Raw genomic sequence first — 26,223 nt, forward strand, 5'->3', positions numbered from 1 at the left:
TGATTTCACAAAAAAGACGTAACTATTTAATCGTAAAAGAAGCACAATTCAACTAAAAAAATTGTCCATTCACAATTACTATTGATGAATAAATTCTATGGCATTATTACTTCAATTTCCAATTGCTTGAGCGGAAGATATGTGTCAGCTTCCATCTAAAAACAGAAGAGAGTAATTAAGGAAACAAATTACCTAAATAATTATGTGAATAGTGTAAGAAATTTACTTCAAGGAAAGACACAGCAGCAGCAGCATTTATGATGACATATATTTTCAGGATCATGAATGTTGATTTTACAAGGCCAATCCTTTAATTTGAACAACAAATAATAACTAATACACGGTTTGTATAAAAAGTACTGGGAAAAGTTTCGGAGAATAGATTTATTTCAGATATTACTAAATGCCTGTTCTTGTACTTCTTCAAAGTACATCCCTTGAACATTGACACACTTTGGCCAGCGGTTTTTCCACGACTCAAAGGCTCCTTGGTAGGCATATTCAGGAAGGTCCTTAGGGGTACGTGAGCAAGCTTCTTCGATGGCACTTAGGGTCCCATGGTGGTGTCCCCTAAGGGAAGATTTCACTTTTGGGAATGGGAATTAGCAGAATGGTTTCAGGCGTCACTTTATGGAAGCGATTCATTTCAGAAAAATAAATACTTGGTTATTCCACATATAGTTTTTTATAAATAATAAAAAAAATATGTGGAATAACCAAGTATTTATTTTTCTGAAATAGGAATTATTGCTGGTGCTGGTCTGAATTCAGCACTTCACGTACACTTCAGGAAAAATGATACCGATACTTTTCATGCAAACCTTGTTACACTAATTAAGACAAACAAAATTATAAATATGCATTAGCAATGTAGACATTCAGTCTACTGAGTTCAAAAGATAAGTGCTACGAACTCAGCCTCAGATCATATACTTCTAGCATTAGTTCTCCACCACCTATTGGAAATAAGAGAGGATCTCACGTTGTATATTCATCTGATATTGTGAAGAATTTGCCAGTTTTTCAATTAAAAGAAAAGTTTCAATTATTGCAACCCTCTTTATAGGCGTAATCCTTACAGAAATGCATCAATCACTAAAATTAAGTGATTTGATTTTTTTAAAAACATCTGACTTGACCAATTGACTTTGGAAATAATTACTCCCTTGATCACCTGAAATGGTTGACAGAAACAATTATCAATGAAAATAAAAATATTTAAAAATTATTACTGTGGAACCTTGCTTAATGATCACCTTGTACAGGGAGTAGCAATTTGCATAATGAGCAAAAATATTGGTCCCGAAAATCACTTGCTTATCATGTGACCGTTTGCGAAATGAGTAATGGGAAGAGAGAAATTCCCAGAATACTACTTCAGTAGGCGTTTAGCACTCTTTTGGCTTGCATCTTAGTGTGGCTAGTGATCAAACATATTTCCAAACATGCGTTCAGATATTATTTGAGATTTTTCATGGCAAAGTTTTAAGATGTGTTTTGCATAATTTTAAAAATGTCCTTGGAGAAAAAGCCACAAGAAGACAGCTAGCTATAAGTGAATAAAGATAACAGCAGAAGTGAAAAAATTGAAATCAATGAATAGCATGAACAAGGTGTGAGTGTGGCTGATCTAGCACTGTGCACAACAACAACGATCTTGCATATACAATCAGTCAACATCAACAATTTGCACTCTCCTCACGAACGAGGACAAAACTAAGCAGATAAATGCTTCCAAGGGAGTGACAAGAATATCTACACAACAGTTACATACTCTCAACAATGTTGAAAGGTTGCTCCTCATTTGGATAAACGAAAAGCGATTTGCAATGTGGGAGCAATATTAATCAGAAAATCATTTGTAAGAAGGTGAAAGTGATTTCTATCAACCTTGTTAAGAAGATACCAGGATCATCAATGGCCAAAGAAGTATTTAAAGGGAGCCGTGATTAGTTCGAGAAGTTGAAGAGAAGAACCAGCATTCGTGGCATTGCAAGGCATGGTGAAGCAGCAAGCTCTGAGTCAGTCAAAGGCAGCAGAGATTGTTGCTTCAAGGCAGAGATTGGTGACTTCAAGAAGCTCGTAGATTCTGAGGGTTACTTGCCATGACAACCTACATTTGTGCACATAACGGGAGAGGAGAACACATTGTCCAGCCACAAGCCAATGAAAAGCTGCTATTTTTTGCCAATGCAAGAAGTAATTTTAAGATTAAACCTTCACTTGTTCACCATTCAGAAACTCCTCAAGCCTTCAAGTAGTGTCAACTGAAAAACAGCAGGCTATACATGATGCATAGATCATGGGAAACAGTTTCTACCATGGATACAAAGCATCACCCTGATAAGGCAGTGGCTGTGTGCACCAGGAATTTAATAAATGATACTGCCAAATTTTGATGTGTTGGCAAAAGCAAATGTCTCTAGACAGCTTTCTAGAAAAAAGGAATGAGATACTAACCATACATCATTAACTATTTATTTAATTGGAATCCTTGAGTAGTAATTGGTCCACCATTGCCCAAAATATCTCAGACGAATTGGTCCCCCTCATCAAAATGACAGTTAACCAGAATTATTTTAGTTTCAACCACACCCTTTACAGCCAAACGGATGGGTTAGCTATGGGTTCCCCACTGTCCCCCTTCCTAGCCGAAGTCTTCCTCAATTCTGTAGAAGAACATCTTTTTAATGCTGACAATCAGCATAACAAAAACGTGGGCTATTGGTTTCGTTACGTGGACGATATACTATGCCTATGGACCGGAACCAACCGACAGTTACACTCCTTCCTTAATTTCCTAAACACTCTTCATCGGAATATCTCCTTCTCCATGGAAAAAGACGTCAACGGCACCATCAACTTCCTCGACTTGACAATCACAATTAGGGATAATAGACACGAATTTGCAATTTATAGGAAACCCACATATACAGACCATATAATTTCTAATGATTCCGCACACCACTTTTCTCACAAACACGCAGCCCTCCACTCCATGATCCACCGCCTCCTACACATCCCCCTTTCCCCCAAAAACTTCAAAATTGAACTCGTGAATATCACTAATATAGCTACCAACAATGGTTTCAACTCCAAACTAGTTGACACATTACTACGGAAAAAACAAAAAGCAATGGCCATAAAAAGCATTTTCGTATCACAGCCCGCAGTATCTAAAGATTTTAAGTGGTGCTCGATCCCGTTTCTGGGAGATCTTTCATATAGGATTTCCAACTGCCTACCCACCTCACTCAAAGCAGCCTTCTACCCACCCATAACCCTCTCCAAACTTCTAGCCAATGGAAAAGACACCCAGGATAGCCTTCTCAAATCAGGCATTTATAAACTGAAATGCGAGGATTGCAACAGCGTTTATGTCGGTCAGACCGGCAGGAATATCAAGTTACGAGTCAAGGAACACGCTAGGTGTCACAAAAATCAGAATAACAACTCTCTCTTCGCCAAACATTTACTAGAATTCAACCACAGCAGTGACTTTGTCCCAGAGATATTACACACACTCCCAAAAGGATTAAAAATGGACGCTCTCGGGCAATTAGAGATTAGAAGGCACTTGGTGAACCCCAACACGACACTTTGTAATGAGCAATTATTCCCATACCCCTCCCCACTCCTCTCAGAAAAACTAGCCTGGAAATGGTCAAAACAATCCATCAACGCACCTGCGAGCCCCCGCCCCTCTCAAATCCTTCCAACCCTCCCCGCCCCCACTCTGTCCTGAGGGTATATATGCTTGCTCTGTCTGTTTTGCAAATTTGTACCTGATGATGCCGCTAGTCGGTGAAACGCGTCGTGCCGTATAATAAAATCTGTGGAAAAGTACGAGTCTTTCTTTCCTTTTTAGTAATGGATATTAAATACTTCCACGAAGTGAAGCCTGAAACAATAGAATGTATAAATAATTTTCTGTGTATAAACCTTGTCCCTAATTTATTTTTTTTTGGCATGGAATGCATTATTGTCTTTTACATTAAATTATATGCAAAACATTGTTTCACTTGAAGATTATTGTGCTTTAGGAGAAAGATTTCAGAACGAATTACACTCATTCCATGTGCTTCCACTGTATTAAATATGTATGAATTATGTTTTACAAATTAATAGTGTGATACTATCAATGAATGAATTTCTGGGAACAAAATTTTTCATTATGAAATAATCTTGAAACTTAAAATGGCTTTCAAACAACTTTAGATTATGTCTGGGAGATACCTATAAGAGCAACTATAAAATGTTGTTTTAATGAGAATTGACATCATATCTACGAATTTCATCAAAAAGAAGTAAATACATTAGGAGATTAAAAATAGTCATCCCAGTACTTACTGCTGTTGCTAATAATTTTATTTCCCATTTTTTAGTGTGAATGAAGCCTTGTGCATAAAATATTTGTAATACTTTTCAGAAATAAGAAAACTATTTTCCTGTTTCTTCTACGTCATATGAAGGGAATTTTGGATATAACTTTAAATTTATATTTTCATAATTAAATGATACTTTGATATATCCATAATCTGATGTGAACCACTTGTATTCAAATAAATGGATTGAATGGTATTTTATTACACCCAATTATTTTCTTGGCTTCCATAATTTGTGGCATTTATGAATCCTGGAAAAATCAATGTATCATAACATCCTTCCCAATTATAACATTTTTCCACCAAATATATATATCCATGACTGAGACAGCATGGACCGAGAATATTTTGGCCAAGACATTTCTTAATTTCCCCGAGAACTTGCACTTCTTTCTCCAGTGTCTTCTCCGTATGAAATTTGCATCCTAACAGGGAATTTAAGAGCTTTACTGCAGAGTCCACTTAGCAACTCCCCGACTTTCCCAGGTTTCACATTTGGATGGAAATATTCCCTGAAGTTTCAGTAATTAATAAATATTGTACAACCACAACATGAACAGAAACAAAATATTTTCCATAATACAATGTGTGACAAAAAAAGACAGGACTGATTTTATAACTTGTTTATTTCAAAAGTACATGCCTTGGCTGACGACACACCTTTGCCAACATTTCTTCCAGCTTTTGAACCCTGCCTGGTAAGCTGCCTTAGGGATCCTCTTCAGGTCAGCCGTACAATTAGTTTTAATGTCCGCAATAGAGTCCAATGGGCACCCTTTCAAGGTTGATTTTAAGTTTGGAAACAAAAAAAAGTCTGATGGAGCCACGTCTGGAGAGTAGGGTGGCTGCGGGATCACAGAAGTTCCGGTTCTGGCAAAAAACTCTGTCACGATCAGCGCCGTGGGAGCCGGCGAGTTATCGTGGTAGAAATGCCATGCATTGTTTCTCCACATGTCCGGCCTCACTGCGACCCTCGGCCTCTTCATAACCTTTAAGTAGAAATCTTCCCTCACGGTGTCTGTCGAAATGTCTGTCAAAACTGTCTGACAGGATCCAAAACTAATGTTTACTTCCTCCGCTATCTGTCGAAGTGGAAGGAAGTTCACAAATCTTCATCTGTCGAGGTTTTGCCCGATTTAAAATGACAGTACCGCTCAAAACACTGGCTTCAACTCATAGCTTCATTAACAAAGGCTTGCTGAATCATTCCAAATGTCTCCGTAGTACTTATGCCAAGTTTGAAACAAAATTTGACTCACACACGCTGTTCCTCTAGCTCCTTCATTGCTGACTTTGCACGTGGCGACGAACGGGTTAAGATATGTACCACTGCTGCTGCGTAACGACTTGACGTAAACAAATCCAACACCTCTCATTATAGTCATCAGATGTGTCGCTAGATGGTGCACTGTGTCTTGTTTCGATCCGTTGAACGGTCTGCGCAGAATAAAATCAGTCTGGTCTTTTTTGATCACACCTTGTACATTATTCCTCAAAGCCTCAAAGTCCTTATGCCTTAATATTTACATTTGGAGTTCTAAAGGATAAAAGAAGCAAAAAGCAAACATTTAGCATTTATATTGAATTTATAAATGATGAAAACTGTTAAAAAATTCCAGATTCCTTTTTTTATCCTTAGTTTTTCCTGTTCTCCCATTTCTCCATTTCTATAGCAACCCTGACTCAGAATTGTATTGCATAACACTATTGCCACAACATGGAAATGAGAGAAGTAGCTTTGTAATTCCACTCACACTTTATTTAAAACACAACCAAATGTATTTGTGACATTGGACGTCAACATCAGGAAGTTCCTACAGAAGCCAGTTTTGTATACGTACCTTCCCAGCAGGGAAGGTGGGGATAAATAGAAGGTTAAAAGGCAGAAAGGGAAGTACAGCCTTCAGTTTCAATCATTGGCTGTTGGTGGGGATTTGCTTGGGAGGGGGATGCCCCCTGTGGTAAGCACTGGACATGAAAGAGTAATAGATCTAGAAGGGGGGCGTGGGAGGGATACAAAATTTTGTCAGGGAGTTCATCCCTGCAAAGGACACACATTAAAATTTATAATTGCCCCTATGTTCCATCGAGTCTATGGCTTTTATTTTTGTAATGGAGAATTCCAGGCTCAAAAGATAAAACGTCCAACCTAGGTCGTGTTTTAAATAAAATGAGTGCGTGGAATTACTAAGTTCCTTCCTTCATTTCAACATGTTGTGCAAATTCCATAGAGTTGCACCTAAGACAGCAAATTTGATCGCCACAACATGTGATTGAAGTATGTTGCCATCAGCCAAGGAATTAAAAATATACTCACCTCGAATGATTCTTTTGAAAAGTGGAGACCCCTGGCTCATAGCTAGTGGGTTGGCACTCTTCCCACCACCCTGCCAGCAAAACTGACTCGCATCACTCCACATTCTTTTATTATTAGGAACATTTAACGTGTCTAAAATATAAAAAATAAAAACAATTCATAATGTAGAAGAATACAGCCTTCAAAAATACACAATTGCACTAAACAGTATTTATTTCATCACAGCACACAGTCACCAAAATTGGGTTATTATTATGCAATCACGTGACAGCTATCATGGCACCATTTTCAAAGACAGGTGAATTCTACTGAGAATGAGGAATTCATTAAAATTTTGATTAGTGTATGGCATGCAAAACTTGGAGCAAAGTTGGAAAAATGTAGTCTCCTCATCACAGCAATTATCTCCAGACTGCCAACTCCATGCACAGTTACTTTACCATTATGCTATATAAAATATAAAAAATTGAGCTCTATGGCCTCGTATATTAATAAAATAAAATGAAAACTCTTATATCCATTTTAAGTCATTACGGCTAGTGGAGTTTCCATTTTATTATTTATGCTTTATACTTTCTTTCATTTGGCTATAAATAAAAATTCTTACTGTTATGAACAAGAAGTTGACAATTATTTGCAATATTTTAGAGAGAGACCTTAGGATATAGAGATTTGCATGTCGTAATGCATACAGGGTTCGTCCGGAAAATAAGTGTACTGAGCTCAGGAAAAAAAATTTATTACACTTTTACATATCTTAAGCTAATATTCCTCAAAATAGGACCCTTGTGAGTCGATACACTTGTTCCAGTGGCGTTCCCATTCCTGGAACGCTCCCGCGAAGGCATCATCGGGAACCTCTCGAAGACTCGTCGTCGACCTCTTCTCTGCCCTCCACGAACATCTTGTGCCACCGAAAGATCATGTTTCTGGACATGGCTGACTCCCCGTAAGCCTGGTTAATCATACCGACAGTTTCGGTAGACAATTTCCCAAGCTTTACCGCAAATTTGATGGAATAACGCTGCTCCAAAAACTTCGGCATCGCGTTCCGTGACGTGGGTCGAGTGTGGAGGTTTGCGTTAACAGAGCTCCTCACTACACCACAGCTCAGAGCCGACTGCCTTTTTCAGCGTCGCTTGCCAACATACCCCCCTCCAATCGCAGCCCGTCAGAGCGGTGCTGGGCGCACCTGGAGCGGCGCGCCCAGCCCAGGAGTCAGTACACTTATTTTCCGGACGAACCCTGTACATGGTTTGCATAAAAAGTAACGGGAAAAGTTTAGGAAAAATACATTTCTTTCATATATTGCTACAGTACCTCAAAATTCTTCCAAGTACATCCCTTAAGTGTCAACAAAGTCAGGGTGAATGTCGCCTGGCATAGGATTAAATTTCTCAGCACAAGGCTTTTCTTAACAGGGACTCTCCTGCACTCCCCTGTGAGGGATAACTAATTGGTCTGATGATTGTGGCCCGAGGCTATCACTGACGTGGAGCTAATTAGCCGCAAACAAACACAGAATTTTTGTACCTTCCCCTTGAGTTCTTCTGGCCTATTTGTTTTCTTCGTGAGATATTCTGTGGTGTGGGAGCTTTTCCCCATGTGAATCACCACAGAGGATGGCCTAATAGTTAACCTGGTTCATGATTGATAGTAAATAATCTTACAGTTCATGCACATATAGGCCTTTGTATTGAAAGTATTTTGGATAATATACGTAAGGAAGAAGTTTGCTTTCATTCCCTTATATTTTTTTTGTGCTACATTATTGAGATTGAATTGAAAAGAATATAATTTTTGAGTCTTATGAGCATTACATAACAGGCTTAATTTAAGATAAAGGTTCATTGACGAAAGTATTAATATTTCGGTAGCATATGCCTTGTTTTCCATATTGCGATAGTATTTAGGAAATGATTATCAAATGTTTCAATTCTGAGACCTCTTTGAGATAATAAAACGAACATCTTCCCCCAGAAAAGAAAGGACGCAGGTTGAGTGCATTGGAGGAGTTGGATATTTGGCAATCCCTTACGCAGTCTGACAGGTTTGAGGTGGTCAATGAAACAATACACCTGTCCCCTTCCCCCCTCTTTAAATTCGTGAAAAGACTCCAAAATCATTCCGCGCCAACCCCACCCCCACCAAGGCAGTGATGTCCATCGACCGTCCCTCAATGAAGGTCAAACCTTTGCAGACAAACGTCCCCCCTCCCCTAGCCTACCAATAGGTTGCCGTACCAGCAAACTTACCCCCTCTCTTGGAGCCAGGCTCATCTACCCTCATCATGAAGGAAGTCCACAAAGTTAAGCCTGATTCTGTTGTGTTATAACTTTCAAGCTCATTGTTCCCCAACCCTTGTTTTGTATTGCCTTAGTTTTTTTCAATGCATCACAATATCTGAGTCAATTGCTGAGCCACCATGTTCAAAGAAATTGGCCAGAAGTAAACTCTCAGCATCCCAAAAAACAGCTGCCATGATCTTTCAAGCTGACAATGTTTGAAAACATTTCTTGATTTCCTGGGAGAACTTGTCTCTCCCAAATCCATAGGCTGCCTTAACCACAGTCTGTCTGCTCACACTGCCGTACAGCAGGATGCATTCACTGAGTGTTGGGACGTTTAGACACCAATATGGTGGCTCTAGCCTAACCCACCATAATGCTCAGCCAGAACTTTCTGGACACCCCTTGTACATTTAGAAAAAGGAGAAAATGATTTATTTCCACCTCAGGAATAAGAATAATGCTCACCCAAAAGAGTTGTTGAAAGCTTAGGTATGATGGGTTGCATTATTAAACCACAAATACGAAGTGATTCCATTGAAAGCGACAGGGTTGTCCTCAGCACAAACTGGATATCGGAGGCACCTTCCTCCTTCGAAGTGGATGACATCTTTCGCAGTTGTTTGGCAGCATCCCAAGGTCGATGTGCTTCAAAAAATCTATTGGTATTCCGAAGGACACCCATCACTGCATCCACCACTCTGTTGAATTCATTGTGTGAATAATATGTTTTGGCTTTATCTACAGAATAAATAAAATCATGCATTTAAATGCCTTTGAATGTACATTACATATCACCTAAAATGTAGTTTACTTAAGGGTTTTCCTTTCTGTTAAATCGATCAAGGATTTCATAACTATGAAGGTATATACATACAAATGAGGCCCGTATTACACTATATTTCAATGCTCCACAGCCCTCTAATGTGTATCCAAAAAATTACATGACAGCAGTAATCCCAAATATAAAAAGGGAAAAGTCATGCATCAACCATAAAATTTTTAAATCTTACAGCATTAATTACTTAATACGTAGTACACTACATAAGTAATTTAGGTTGAATGCTCTCACTGATGAAAATAAAGTGAAGGTCAAATAACAAATTCACAAGTTTTGAAAATGGCAAAGAAAGTGTGTTACTTGTGGACAGAGTAGACCCTCACTAACATGGACTTAATGGGATAAATGGTTGTCCATATTTGGCCACATCAGGACAACCAGGGGTTTTGACACACCCAGATAACCCCTTGAAACATTTTCTCCCCGTAAACTCCTCTCCCTCACTCACTGTTAATGGCTGATGAATTCTAATGAGGAATTTAGAGCCCCGAACGGTTAGAGAGATCCCATCTAGATATTACATAAACCTATTTTAAATATGTTACTGATTTTCTCCACAAATTACATTGTTAGTATTCATAAGCAACTTTGAACAAAAAAATGTTACTGTGCACTAAATTTCATTATCCTATTTCATCTATATCAATTATTGAGATAACTAATGATTCAAGCCTTTTATTTCAATGAAAGCTTAACAAAAAGTTTAACTTTGCAGGACAGGCAATAGTTCCCCAGCATACTTAAATGCTACCATAAGCCATCAAAATATATTTACCCATATAATACATTTGTATTGCTAAAAATTTAAGAGTAATAGTAGTGCTGGGGGTTTATAGGGTGCTTCGACAGCTACGGTCAATTTGCACCACTGTCAAAATGATTAGAACCTCAGCTCCATTTTATTAATAAATAAATAAATAAATACATAAATAAATAAGCAAATAAATAAAAAAATAGATAATTGTTTTAAACAAAAGGCATTAAAATTATAACAACCCAAACTAAAGCTGCCTCATTTAACCAATTTCCCCTAAAAAAGTTAAAACTCGATTTATACAGCCGGAGTCATCCCCTAAAATATTACTTAAATCTCCTCTTATATTGAACCTTTCTCTGGCCCTTTGGTAATTGCTGCATTGAGTCAGGATATGTTTTACTGTCAGGGGTTGGTCGCACTCATTGCAGCAAGGCTGCTCTTTTACCTCCGTGAAGAGGTACGAGCGAGTGAGGGCAGAGTGCCCTATCCTCAGGCTCGTGATCATGACATCTTCCCTCCAAATATTCTGGATAGAAGAGGGCCATGACGAAACAATCCATTTTATGGCCATAGGTTTATTGTTTTGCAAGGACCACCAAGCTTCCTTCCACTGGTTCAGGACCAAACTCTGCAAGGCAGCCTTTACATCCTCCACATGAACCAACGTGGAGTCGGTCTCAGGTTTGCCCAGGGCTTCCTTTGCTGCTTTGTCAGCTTTTTCATTGCCCGTTATTCCAACATGACCAGGAGTCCATATAAAAGATACCCTGTTCCCCTTTCTCTGAAGGGACAAGAGGGTATAATGGATGTCTTGAACTATCGGGTGCATTGGTGCAAAGATGGATAATGATTTTAGGGCGCTCAACGAGTCCGAACAGATGAGGAAAGAGCCATTGCTTTCTTTTATTTCTCTTAGGGCCGTCCTTATGGCTGACACTTCGGCTGTGTATACACTGCAAAATGTGCGAAGTTTTTTCCCCACGACTCCATGGTAGCATGACACGACCGCATAGGCACATGGGAGATGGGGCATATTTGAGGAAAGGTAAAATTAACCTCATGAATAAAATCATTAAAACGAACAGCAAGGGGCCTAGTTGCCATTCTCCGCCTGTTAAATATGTCTAAAAACTGTTGGTTAAAAACAATGTTAAAACAAGGGTGATTGGTCTCAGATAATACTTTGCGGGCATAATTGCCCATCAAAATCGTCCTGCGGGTTGGCAACGGAGCCTCCCCTGCGTCAGCAAGTAGGCTTGGGACTGGGCTGGTTCCAAATGCCCAAGTGGCCAACCATATCCTGGCATTGTGGACACATGTAAGTGGACTCAAGTAAGACTCTTGACCTGACGAGTATATTATGGAACCGTAGTCCAGTTTCGAACGGACCAAGCCTCAGTACAATAAAAGCATGGTAGTGCTTTCTGCTCCCCATGTGGAGTGAGTAAAAAACTTTAAAACGTTGAGGGTTTGGCGACACCTCTCGCGTAATACGCAAATATGCTCCCGCCAGTTAAGCTTTTTGTGCAGGGTCATGCCAAGAAAGCGCAATAGGAGTCCGCAAATGGGACATTCCTAACCAGCATGCTTAGAGTCGGATTGATGTGATGTCCGCAAAGACGGTGAAACTGCACAGTTTTCATTTTCTCTGTGGAGAAACGAAATCCGTTCCTTCGCCACCACTTTCCAGTTTATTTAGGGTCACCTGAGCTTGACTGGAGGCATTTACTAATCATGCCGACCCGCAAAATATGGCTAGGTCATCCACATAGAGCGATGCCATCACCAGAGCATTGATGCATTCTATCACGTCATTGATGGCGACGGCAAAGCACATCACACTCAGCACTGATCCCTGGGGTACCCCATTCTCTTGTATAAAGGATCGGGATAAGTGCTTCCCAGTCCTAACTTTTAAAAAGCGGCTTGTTAAAAAATTCGTGATAAACAGGGCCATATTGCCTCTAAATCCCCACTTGTGTAACGTATTAAGGATTTTCCAATGCCACACATTATCATAGGCCTTCTCCAGGTCGAAGAAGACTGCTATGACGTGTTGACGTAGGAGAAAGGCTTCCTGGATGAAGTTGTCAGTGCGCATTAGATGGTCTGTTGTGAACCTCCCATGCCGAAAGCCGCACTGAGCATCAGAGAGCAGGTGTCGTCTCTCCAGGCACCAAACAAGCCGTCGGTTTACCATCCTTTCCATCACCTTGCATAGGTAGCTGGTGAGAGATATGGGACGGTGGTTATTCGGGTCATTTTTGTTCTTGCCATGTTTCGGAATTGGTTTCACAACGGACTCTCGTCAGGAATTTGGAAAACTGCCCTCATTCCACAATTGGTTGAGGGTATTTAGGACTTTCCCAAATGCTGTTTCCAGAATATTCTGGAGAAAAGTGTTGTGGATTTGATCCGCACATGGCAAGGTGTTATAGGAGTCCTGGATGGCAGATTTAAGCTCCCAGGGTGTGAAGGGCACATTGTAATCTGCTGGTGTTGGACCTACACCAAAATCAAGAGGGACTCCCTCGCATCACCTCTTTATGTTTGCAAAGTCCGCGGCATAGCCCTCATCACTACTGTTGGCTGCGAACTGCCTGGTGAATATGTCACTTATTTCAGCGGGTGAAGTAATCACCCGGCCAGCTATAAGTAATGGCGAGATGACGAAAGAGCCCTTGGACCCGGAGATTTTCTTCACTTTGTCCCATACCTGAGCAAGTGGCATACGATGGTTAATGGTGGAGACGAATTCTATCCAGGAAGCCCTCTTTGCCTCCTTGACGGCCCTTCGAGCTCGCGTTCGCAGGTGGCGGAATGATGCCAGATTTAGTGACGTGGGGTATTTTTTAACAATATTCAACGCCTTTTTCCTCGTCCGGATAGCCCTGTTCTATTCCCCGTTCCACCAAGGTGCTCGATCAAGGTTCCCGGACGTACGAGGGACACTTTCAGCAGCTGCAGCCAGGAGCGTCACAGTTAGTGTCTTGACGTTGTGCAACTCATCGAAACTTGCGTCGTGTTTATATGTAAAGATACGCTTGAATAGCGTCCAGTCGGAGGCCATATACGCCAGTTTTCCGGAGGTTTGGAAATGTTGAGAGAATTGCTTTCTTTTGCGATTAGAAGTGGAAAATGGTCACTCCCGCAGAGATCATTATCCACAGACATGTTCAGCTTTGGGGCTAGACTTCTCGAGCATATAGAGATAGAGATCTATTGCTGAGAATTCCCCATTGAAGCTGTTGAAGCGAGTTTTTTTGCTGCTATTTAATAAAAACAGGTTAAAGTCCTCAATAAAATTAGATAAAAGCCGTCCTGTCCTCTCCTATTACTTGTGGTTGTTGGCCCTCCCCAGAGAGGATAATGGGCATTTAAGTTGCCCATCAGAATAAATGGCCAAGGTAGCTGACGGACAAGGGCTTGCAGGATAAAACGAGTCACCGGTTCACCCTCCGGCAGATAGACGTTACATAACGTTATCGTCTCCGGGGTGAGCACTGTGACAGCGACTGCTTGAAATGGAGAGTTCAGTTGGACCCGGGAGGTGTAAAGGGCCTCACGAGTCACAACTGCTACTCCACCTTGAGCTCATTGGCCACTCGTGCCATCCATTCCAAAAACAGTGTACCCCTTTAGAAATACCCTTGCCTTCGGCCTTAAAATGTGTCTCTTGCAGACAAATGCAAGAGGGTTTAAAATCATGGAGTAAAACGGCCAGTTCCTCCTTGTGCCGATAAAAACCATTGCGGTTCCCCTGCATTATAAAAGACATTAAAAGTATAAAATTAAAATAAATAAATATATAAATAAATAAATAGTTCTATTAAAAGGTGGTGAGATGACCAACTGTTTTGTGCTTATCACATGAAGCAATATTTCCTCCTCCACTCGCTTGCAAAGACCTCATTATCCGAGATACTAAGGTCCTCTTCCATGACCTCCAGCTTTTTTGGCTTTACTGGAGGTGTAGGGGAAGGTGTCTTCTCACGCCCTTTAGGCTTGTTCCCCTTGGTGGCTTTTGGTGGGCTCTTCTTTGAAGGGCCCACTGGAGTAGGTGGCTCGTTGTCCACCTTACTCTTTGTCTCTTTCGCACTCTTGGGTTTGAGCACCCGCGTGTCTGTAGCGGTGTCTTTTGAGACCTCAGTTTGCATGGCGATGGTGCACCTTAGCAATGGTGTGGTCTCAACAGAAGCAAAGGACCGGGAGAAAGTTGGGGCGATTAGCGCCCTGTATTTTCTCCTTGCTTCCACATATGGGATTTTTTCCAGCGTTTTTATCTCCATGACCTTCCTTTCTTCTTTCATGTTTGGACAGTCACGAAAGTACAATGGGTGTGCACCCTCGCAATTGACACAAAGAAGTTCCGAAGAGCACCCTTTATCCTCATGCGCGTCTTTGCCACAGCGTGGGCAGGTTGCCTTGCCCTCGCAGCACGACGCAACATGGCCACACCGTTGACACTTGAAGCGATGCACAGGATTTGGAATGAATGGCCTCACTGGGACTGATTCATAGCCAAAAAACTCCTTGTTGGCTAGTCTATCGCGCGCAAACGTCAAGATCACGGAGGTGCTGTTTATGTTTTCTCCGTTGCGCCTCATGGTGAGTCGACAACAATCAGTCACTCCCTGAGAGAACATTTCTCTCTTGATTTCGTCGACATCCATGTAGAGGAGGTCGTAATGACTGATGACTCCCCGACAGGTGTTAAGAGTGCGTGGCACCTCCACCTTTATTGGAATATCATGGAGCATTCCCATTGCTAATAGTTTTTTGCTCTGTTTTTCGTTTAAGGTCTCTATGAGCAGTGTACCGTCCCTCAGCTTCTTCACCCTCTTAGGGTCCCCAGGTACGATCTGCAATAAAACTCTGCAAATAAAGAAAGGAGAAACCTTTTTCAAGGTCTCACCTTCCTTTACACATGACATCATCAGGTATCGCTTGCACACGCCAATACGCTTATCTCCCCCACCCGTGTCCGGATGGGATCTCTTGGGTGGTGGAAAAGATTTTTCCTCCATAATAATAAATTTTTCGTTCCTTGGCCTTCCCACCCACCACGGAGCCACACGTTCGGGACGCCGCTCCGCAGGACCGGAGCAATCGCCAGGGCTAACTCGAGGGATATAGCACTTCAGGAGTGGTTGTCTGTTTCGAAGTGGATCTTCGATGCAAGGGCCCACCAAAACCCTTACATCTCCGACCTCCCTACGCAAACCCTCACAACCTTGGCACTCGCCACCGGAGCGAAAACACGACAGAAGCCGATTGACCAGGAGTGGCTGGCTCCTGGCCTTCCGTTTATGTGAAATCTGGGGCCGAAGATAGATATCGCTCTCCGGTCCATATAGGGTATCCAAAACCCTGCTGGGAACCAGAAAGATCACCCTCCAGGATCCACTTCTCTCCCTTATGGGTCTCCAGGCACGGCAAACACCTGGGCGGATCGCAGGCCAGATGGTATGGCCGCTCACAGACAGTGGATCCACAGCACTGTCTGGACACATCCCTTGCTGGCTGGGGTTTTGCTTTCAGGGTTTTCTCCCCGCCCTTTTAGTCGCCTCTTACGACAAGCAGGGATACTGCGGGAGTATTCTCTATCCCCCTACCCGTGGGGGTGTAAAAATTTAAGAATATTCCAGGTAATTTCCTGTGGCGTTGCAACACAATTCAGTTCACATGAATTCCATTAGATATTAGTGAAGGTTCCACAGATGGATATTATAAATGCAGTTAATCAGCTGTTGACCAATGAATTCCAACATGAGAGCATTGGTTTGCATTTTCTGAGATTCATCATTTCAACAGAAGTTAATGATCTGGGATAATCACTAGTTTCTGGTGCTTATAAGCAAGCAATCATCTTTCCATTAGGAATTCCCAGACCAAGTGCTTGGTACTTTGCAGCTTAGGGAATGGAATAATTGTGGAACCACTCTGTTATTCCACACCTAAGAGACTGCATTCATCAAACTATTTTATGGTTGAGAGAGTCATTGATTATCCTATTCAGTGTTTGAGGATGTTGATAATATCTCACTGCAGCACACTTCAACTTGGGGTTACGATCAGCATCAGCACACAGAAGCATAGATACCCTACCTTTACCAACATCCTGTCAGGGAGCCTTGGATTCACTTCATAAGGGTTGCATGTTTTCCGTTAAAGCTCTTCAGTATATGCCCATTTCAGCTGTAATATCAATCTGATGTTACTGTAAATTATACTCAGTCATCAATGCATGCAAATGCTCAGTGAGTGGTTCAATGGCATCACTATCAGCACTCATGATGCAATTATATTGTAAGAATTATGCTTCCTCCTCAAACTCCCATAGGCTATCACCACTTGCAATGAAATTCTCTACATGCGAGTATTTGAAAATTTGTTCATACCAAATCAGCCACCCTTCTTTGGCACTACTGACGCAGTTTTTTATTTTTTCTGACAGATAATCTCTGAATCATTTGGTACCTCGGAACATGGAAAGTCAAGGAATCATACGGACAGAATTAGCCATCTATTTCCAATTAATGCAACAATTTCAGAGTGTAAAAATCATTCGCCTTGACTGGGATTCGAACCCAGATCCCTCAATATCCGGTCGAGTGCTTTAGCCAATTAAGCTACCGAGGCATCCTCTTAAACTCTGAAATTTTGGGGCTTTTAAAGGAACTAGATGCATTGAAATGCACATTAGCGGATGACTCCGTTAAAAGTTACTGTTGCGGCATCTCCCGCAGTTTCTTTGGAATTTGTCCAATTAATGCATGGGCAAAATGTGAGGTGTATAGGTAGTTAATTGGTGGAGGGCCTCCAGAGTCCTCGGATCAATGCACATAAGGAAAATGTGGATCAAAATGCATGAAAGGAAACCATCTGGCAAATTTCTTCCCCATAAATACTGTGTAACAGCTCATAAATCCCTTTCTTCCATGGTTCCCCAAACTATTTAATCATTCTGTACGGACATCATCCATTCCTTCTCCTGCCTTCTTCAATGCTTTCAGTGCCTTCTTTCAATGTCATTTGAATTATGGTGTTGAGTTATGGGGTCATTCCCCTCATGTTAAACAAATTTTGCTACTGCAAAAGAGAGCTATTCGCTCTCTTGCTAATATACCACCACGTGATTCCTGCAAACCTTTTTTTATTAGGTATAGAATCATGACTGTATTTTGTTTGTATATCTTTAAGGCTCTGATTCATGTGAAAGTTAATCTAGAAACTAACCAATTAAGATCCAACCTCCATAACTATTCCACAAGAGGTAAATCGAATCTAAATACTACTTATTGTAGATTGTCATCAACTTACAACACATTTCACAATATGAACATACGACTGTATAACTATCTGCCTACTCAGTTGAAATCAGATGGTATCCAGAGTTTCAAGAATAGGGTATATACCTGGTTACTTGCTCACCCACTTTACTCATTGGATGAATTCTTTTGTGACAATCTTCATCACATTTAAGAACTTATGTTTGTATATTAAGTAATATTACGATTGACGACATTTAATGTGGTTGTACCATTTTTAAAATGAATAAAGTATTATTATTATTATTATTCCGACTGCCTTGTTCCATTCCATCACCCTTAGTGCTTTTTTATTGTTCTATCTAGTATTCCTTGACTCAAGCTCCCCTTATCGATGTCACAATCCCTATTTTTAAAATTGCCAGCCAAATATATTTATCATAAAGCTCTTCAAATTGTTCTTTACATCTTACCTGACTCTATTCTGATTATATTAATAACTTTCCTGTCTTGCCTCACATGGTCAGTATGCTCTCTTTTCTCTCTCTACATTCTGACAATTACCTTCTCATACAATTCTCCTTCTTTTCCACTTACCTGAAATTTCTCCATTTTTTCAGCTTGATCTTTCCACCACATTTCCTGGGTTCTATTCATTTCTTGTCCAAGTTTATTATTACTTAGCTCTTTGTGCATTCTTCTCCCCACATCAATGCCAATGTCTTTCCATTTTCTTCTTTGACCATCCTCTCAATCATCTCTCTCATAACCCAAGGCTTCTTTATCATTTCTGTTTCCTACGTTCCTCTATCTATCCAGTTTTTTGAAATTCACCTGCCTTTCCCAGACTTTATTCACTTCCTCATCCCCATTTACACATTTACCAAGTTTTTCTTGCTGCCACTTCCTTTAATTCTTGTTCGACTGTCTAGATTCCAATTTCCACTTTCTATTTCCAGGATTCCAGCTGTCTTGGTTAAAATTTGGCAAACAGCAGTTTCACCTTCATTCCAGGAGAAGTCTTCTAGTCAAAGTCTTTTGTAACAATTTTGAGGTTCCACTCAGGCATTCTTTCAAATCTCCTCATCATTTTGAATTTTAAACTAATAAACACTAAAAGCATGCGGAGACGGAATAGTAATGAGTGAAGGCGGAGTGGAGCAGTGGTGCATTCAGTTCAAAAATGGCCACAGCACCAATGTTCACGACAAAGACCACAGTGGTCAGCCTAACTTTATGCTGGATAAACTGACAGAGCGCCACTTCTATGGTTATTTGCCCAATCACTCTTAAACTAGCAACACCACTGACAAACAACTCTTGTCACTCATCACATTTAGTCTGTACAGAGCACAAATTTCCCTATGAATGTCAGCAGCTTTGAAGTTTACTCCCAGGGAAAACCTTATCACTAAACAGATTTTTCATCCGGTGGGATTTCCAATTGTATTGCTCATTTTGACTTGCTCCTGTACAAAAACGATGAGTGCATAGCCTTCCAAACACTGCACCTCGAGGCGTACTGCCCAAGTGTGTGTGTGTGTGTCAACACAGCAAACATTCAGCTCCCCCTATTACTTCACTCACTACACACAAACGAAAATTACATTCTGGGCAGTCCTCGTATTATCAAACCCTTTTCTCTCCAGCAAAACCTTATTGCTTTCTCCCACAAATCATTTCTCAATCCCAACTGGTGGTGCCCTCCCACCGCTCTCCCATCCTTCCCTTTGTCTCTCACTGTAATCCCATCCCGCATTATATATAAACTGTCTAATTCTTCCTCCCACTGACTAATGGTTGGTATGTACACCTGGATTATCACTGGAATGGTCATATCAAATTTTATTTGGGATATGAAAATACAAATACAACTATCAACACAAGCTCATTAAAGCATGGAATTGGAATGACCCCCTTGGAAGTAGAGTCATTCCCATTTCATGCTAATGGATTATCAATTAGAAATATAAACACTTTATAATATAAAGATTAACATTAGGTATCTAAGGTTTGTCAGAAAATAATTCATATTGTGAAATATTTATCTACCATGGTGTTCTCACAAAATAAGTAAATAACAGTTACTACCATCCTGTATCGCTGGACGATCAAAAATGGCAATGTAATTGGTCATTAAAGAACCATGCAACAATACACACAATAAAATGTAGAACAACAAGAACTTAAAATGCAGAGATGAGTCTATACAACTACAACTGTATTAATTAAATCAAGAATACAATGTATCTTTCCACTGTCTTTTATTCACGTACAACCAGTTTCAATGCTCAAGCGTCATCGGTGACATGACGCTGGTTGTATGTGAATAAAAGACAGTGGAAAGATACATCATGTTCTTCATTTAATTAACATGAATTTCCACAAAGTTGAGCCGGGAAAAATTGAATAATTACAACTGTATTGTTTATAATTGATATCATTAGGATAAATTTTTAAGTAAAAATTGTTGGAAAAGTAACTTCCTAAATTAGGGAGGAAATAACACCTAAAATGTTGTATTTACATTTGATTTGAATAATAATGTTGATATAAACTGATGAAATGTTACATTACCTGGCAATGATAGCAAACTCTCAAGCAAAGCATTTGCAGTTTCATTTTGAATTTGATTGCAGGAACAAGAGCATAAGTTGTCAATATCAGTTTGATCCAGTGAAGGGAATTCCTTTTTTGGATTAATGGATGATCCAGTGCATCTGTTAAGAAGATTTCCAAATGTATCGGCAAGTTCAGCATTCAAAATCGTTATAACTTTCTCATCACTATAATCTGGAATACAAAACAGATATGAGCATCTCAATCTTACATGTGACACACCTTTTTCAGCTCTAACCCATTTTCTTCTGTTCCAAGAGTTCAAAAACAACATCTGGCAACACTAGTATGGCCCACTCTTCTAACTTACAAATAGCAAAAACTCAGCAATGGTCACTCCCCTGGCAATTCCAAAACTTCTCAAATTTAAACACGCTCTAGATTTGAGCAATTGGAGCAGAGGGATCCAGTGCCATAAGGATTGCAGGAGGGTAAAAAGAAAGGGTGAGAGCAAGAGAGCATTCAGAATTCAGTACCATATTCACTCACACCAGCATTAAAAAAATGCATGACCCATTAAGTAGTAGTTGTTGCAGTTATTAACGGAGGCATCCGAGATAGCTGAGGTCTTTTGAACCATTAGGTATGGTTGGGAAAGGAGGAAGGGTGGAGGGAAACCCAGCATCGGCATTAGGCTACTCTTACTTAAAGGTGCCAAGGGATCTGAAGTTTAACGTCGCATCTGATGGACTTCATACTAAATCGGTGCATTCCACTAAGCACCTCAAGTAGGGATCAGGACACCATTGAAAAAGATCTGCCATCTCCAGGATTCAAACCTGGGCCCTCTGGGTGGGAAGGCAGTATGCTAGCCACCACACCATTCTATTAAAAATGGAAAAATATCAAAAAGAGAAATTTAATTAGGCATCAAATTTAAATTTAGAGAGGCAAAACATTTAGTATCATTATGCAAAACTTCCACAACTGATGAAGACAAATATCAGGGTGGCCAATCATTTTCTCGATTCCCCTTCCTTGCTTTTTCCAGAATTCCCAGGCACACACCCCATTTTTTCTCCCACATTTTTGACACCTGATTAGAAATATTTCACATGGATCATCCCTAATGAGTGGCCCTGGAAGCTCAGAAGTCAGTCAAATTAGAGTTTCAGTTCTTACAAGCAAATGCAATGGCCTAAAGCAAACATAAACTGATCTCAAAAATAAAAATAACTCTATCACAACAGGAATTGCCAACTGTCATCCCATAGCCCCCATACAAATATCAAATTCCAGACTTGTTCATAAATACGAGGGTAGGCTGACAAGTAATGCACACATGCGCTTGTAGACCACAAACAAAAACAAATAGCAAGATTGGGCAAAAAGTACATTTGATTACAATTCTAAAGTTTCAAAATCATATATTATGTTTCAACATGGCCACCATTAAGGCTTACAAATTTCTCCCAACGTGTTAAAAGTTTTTTTCATTTCTTTGCTGAAAAACTCTTCCGACTTTTCTCGAATCCAAGACAAAGGAAACAGCTGCCTTCACCTCATCACCCGAGGTGTAATGATTGCCCTTGAGGTGTCTCTTGAGTTGAGGAAAAAATTGGGGGAATAAGGAGGGCGTGGCTCAAATTTCAGGTTTCACAGAGCCTCTTCAGTTGCGAGTAAGGTGTGTGGACGATTGTTGTCATATTGCAAGATTATTGGCACCAGGCTGCCTTTCACACAACAAACTCGACGTCGGAGGTGTTTTAGAGTCTGTATATACTGAGAAGAATTTACTGTTGCCCCTCGTTCCAGAAAATCTGTCACATAAACTCAGTGAGCATCCCAAAACACAGCCCAAAGAAGTTTCGTCGACAATCATGGCTTTTCCAGGCTTGCAACCACGAAATTTTACTACCCATCGATTTACAGTGGACCTATCAACAGCATCGTCACCATAAACAGCCTTTAAAGGACGATGAATCTCAATAGTAGTCGCTTTTTCAGCAGTTGAAAATTTGATAACAGCATGCTGTTTGACTCGTGTTGACACAGCACTAGAACACGTCTCCATACTTCCGCTTCTCGAAATACACTGGATGAATGAAACGACATCAAACCTGTGCATGAGTATTGAGGGTGAATGTTACTTCCACCTGCCACTCTTCTCAAGGTCATTTCGTTTGCACTCTACAAGTATGTGTGCATTACTTTTCAGCCCACCTTCGTACGTACATTTTCATATAGTCTCAAATACTTTCAAAGCAAGTGAGCCATTCTTGCACTTTTTCATGATTTCCCAAGTTGCCTGACTTAATGGCCAACATGACAGTGGAAAGAATACAAGAATTTTTCCATCATCATTACTATATTGTGAATAATTTTCTCCTTAAAGCCATATTTACTGGTTCTATCATACTACATATATTTTTTATCTATAATTGAGTATTTGTATTTTTTGTAGAAAACTACTGTCCTTCTCATCACATTAAAAATTTTGTCAGTTAAGAAACTTTTCTCAATTTATATGGGATGAAAACTTTTCACAAATACAATTCAAAGTTTCAGGACCAATACATTAACTCACTGGACACTCACTTCCATCACTGTGAGCCACCCCTTCTCTCAGGAGAAAGTAGCGCAACCCATCAGGAGTGTATTGGTCTGCGAGGTCAAATGGATTGACAACATTCCCCAGGCTCTTGGACATTTTGACTCCATCGACAGTCCAGTGAGAGTGAACCAGCATGCTTCGTGGTGGCTCCAACCCCACCGCCATGAGCAACGATGGCCAATAAATCCCATGAAACCTGCCAATGAAACAAACATGACATCTCTACTATAAAGGGACTCACTATACATTAGCAGCAATAAAATTAGTTTGAATCCCAATCATGGATTTTATCTTACTTCAGTATGTCCTTGCCAATGATTTGAAGATCAGGAGGCCAATTATTCAAATTCATTTCTAGGTTCTCGGGGCTCTCGTCATAAACTTTGGCTGCAGTTAAATAGTTAGCCAAGGCATCAACCCAAACATATATGCTTTGTGAAGCATCTCCTGGGACAGGGATTGCCCACCGAATTCGGTCAGATGGGCGAGAGACTGAGAGATCACCCAAAGAGACATCTTCAATCATTGATTTCAAAATTTGGTGAAATTTTGCTGGCTGGACAACCCTCTCTGAGAGAAAGAAAGAAAAGCATTAAGCTGCATGCATATTTTTTTACGCTGCACATCATATAATACATAAGATTCATCAGGGCTACTTAAAGAAAAATCTCTGCCGAAGGAAAATCTAAAGGCCTAAGTGCTTTATTTACTGGTCATTTAGACACACTTTTTTCACTCCAAAATGTACTCTAAAAGCAGCCTGAATCTTATGGGCCCATGGTATATAGGTATGATTTTGATCTACAATATGAAAGTCAATTTGCCACAAAAAATACAATTTTTTCCCACAAAAGGCACAGAAAGTTGCTGCATTTGTTACAAATTTTAATAAAATCACAGCTTTGAGTCAGTAATAAACAATAGGATTTGAATATTTCATTGAAATCACTTCCTTAAAAAATTCCCAAATAAATCACCAGGGATATCACCCTTCTGTTAATGCACAGCATTTTTACAGATAAACTATGAGTTACATGATGGTAACATTTTCTAGTCATCATGTGGAGTAATCTTTATGGGAATCACTAGTTCTGTGGCAAAGGCCATTTCCAAGCAAAAAAGGTCTTTGAATGCGATGGGAAAAGTATCCATCAGAACTCCTGGAAGGCCAATATATCTTCAAATCAAAACAAAAACACTACTATGCATATAGCTTTTTCATTGTCCATGCCTCGTTAAAAAGTTTCTTCATGCCTAACTCCTCTGCATATGGTTACTTCACTTCCCTTTAGACTTATGAGAGTTTGCAATAAAATTACCTTTTTGTTCTGGAAAATACAACAAACACTAACCCTTGAGAACAGTGGGTTCAAATCCAGAACTCAGCTTCGAATCTCTCCCAAATTTCATTCTGCCTGTACGTATTTTGAACCTATAAAACTCCACACTATCTTCATTATGTAACCAGAGTTATCAGGCATTCAATTCTTTACTTTGCTTTAACTAGTAGCAGCAATAGGTCATTCTACCCTCACAAATGCACTTTGAATAAAGATCGATTGGTAACAAAAGGAATACACTCGCAAATTCAAGGATGAAGTTTTTTCATCTTTCTACACGAATTACGTCCTCCGATGAGTTGATTATATCATTTAAAATGTACAAATTTACACTAATACCTGTTACTTAGGGCAGTGCTGTTGTGACAGTTCCTTAGGATTGATGCATAGTAAATTTTGGGTCAGCCTAGACCAACAAAGGCTTTACCATTATATAAGACCTTAAACAAGCATTTAAAGTCAATGAAGACCCTGCTAAAATCTAATTGATTACTGTCTACAATTTGATCCATGTAAAACGGTACTTAACACTCACAATAACATGCTCATTGTCCTAAATTATTGGTAGATGCATGTATAAGAGATATTACTTAAAATGAATCAATCAATAGTCTATTTTCAATATCCTGAGAAGAATTTACCTATCTGATCATCAAATAATGAAGTGCTACTTACCATCTCTCAACCAATGCAGTAGATCATCCTTAAAAGAACTCAATCGAAACATGTAATTTTTCTCTTCAGTCCATTCCGCTGTGTGTCCGGATTCAGTTGAAACCATTTTTGATTTCACTCCGCTTGACCCCTCTGATTTCACCTCTTTTAATTGGGAGTCTTTTAAAAATGCCTCCTCAGACACACAATACCAGCCTTTGTAGGACCCTTCGTAAATATGGCCGTTATTCTTAAGATTTTGCCAAAATTTGTTCACAGTTAACTTATGCCGAGTATCAGTAGTCCGTACAAAGTCTGAGAAATCGATGCTGCATTTCTTAAACAGTGATGAAAATTCTGTAGAAATTTTATTGCAATAGTCCAAGGTATCCTTCGGCGTGAATGTAGTCTGCGAGTTCTCATTCTGTCAGATTGATTCACAGTAACGAACGACATGAGTAAGAACATTTTACACAAAAACTCATACAAACAAAAGCGGTGGCTATGATTTTACCTTTCTAGATGCACGTTCTACTTTTAGACCATGTTCATCTGTTCCCGTAGAGAATATGTCATTTTTCGAGCCTGTTAAAAGCTGAAATCTAAACGCAGCGTCTGCGATAGCAGCCGAGTAAAGGTGACCAACATGAGGAGCTGTAAAACGATTCAATTAGGCTCATGCATTCACTGGCAAAAAATGATTATCAAAGAAATTCTTGAGAAGATGAGTTTGCAATGAATTATGAATTCTTGTGCATACTCATGAACACTTCTTCGTCGATACGCTTTGAGCGAATTTTAATCGACATACCACACATTTAAAAACGGCTATACCACTCACATGCATTTACGTAAAAAATAGGAGTGCTGATGTAGTAAGTTCTCACAAAGATTCCGTAAAAATACGGCACATGTAACTTCGAAATCCTAGACCTCATAGCAAATCAGCTGTTTTTCACATATGACTAGCTATGCTCCTTGTAAACCATTTTAAATCCGGCAGGAGCACTGCGGATAGCGATCCACAGTTGTCTAAAGTACACGTGAAGCGCCTTATTCAAAGACACGATTACTTGGGTATATCGGAAAATAAAAACGTCGAAAATTGGATGACAAGATACCATTCCCCATCACTTATCCCAATTAAATCGTATCACCAATCAGCGTATATATATCACACATTTAACATTAACTATA

At 40.0% G+C, this 26,223-nt stretch overlaps 1 protein-coding gene across 2 annotated transcripts; it reads right to left on the reverse strand.

Moving 5' to 3' along the window:
- On the reverse strand, positions 1–26,012 carry MetRS-m (Methionyl-tRNA synthetase, mitochondrial). 2 transcript variants are annotated; one of them, XM_071585199.1, is made up of 9 exons: positions 25,868–26,012; positions 25,541–25,680; positions 25,048–25,450; positions 23,329–23,602; positions 23,017–23,228; positions 20,437–20,652; positions 9,459–9,731; positions 6,703–6,834; positions 1–155 (listed from the first exon to the last, which is right to left on the reverse strand). In XM_071585199.1, exons 1-9 carry the CDS (start codon positions 25,962–25,964, stop codon positions 145–147), a joined length of 1,758 nt encoding a protein of 585 aa, XP_071441300.1. In that variant the 5' UTR covers positions 25,965–26,012; the 3' UTR covers positions 1–144. The 2 variants fall into 2 exon arrangements, with proteins under 2 accessions (XP_071441300.1, XP_071441299.1); XM_071585198.1 differs by lacking the exon at positions 1–155 and adding an exon at positions 5,070–5,922.
- Between the last annotated feature and the right edge of the window lie 211 nt (positions 26,013–26,223).

This window comes from Hetaerina americana, unplaced genomic scaffold (assembly GCF_022747635.1).
Source record: "Hetaerina americana unplaced genomic scaffold, ioHetAmer1.1.p SCAF_2, whole genome shotgun sequence".
NCBI lineage: Eukaryota > Metazoa > Arthropoda > Insecta > Odonata > Calopterygidae > Hetaerina > Hetaerina americana.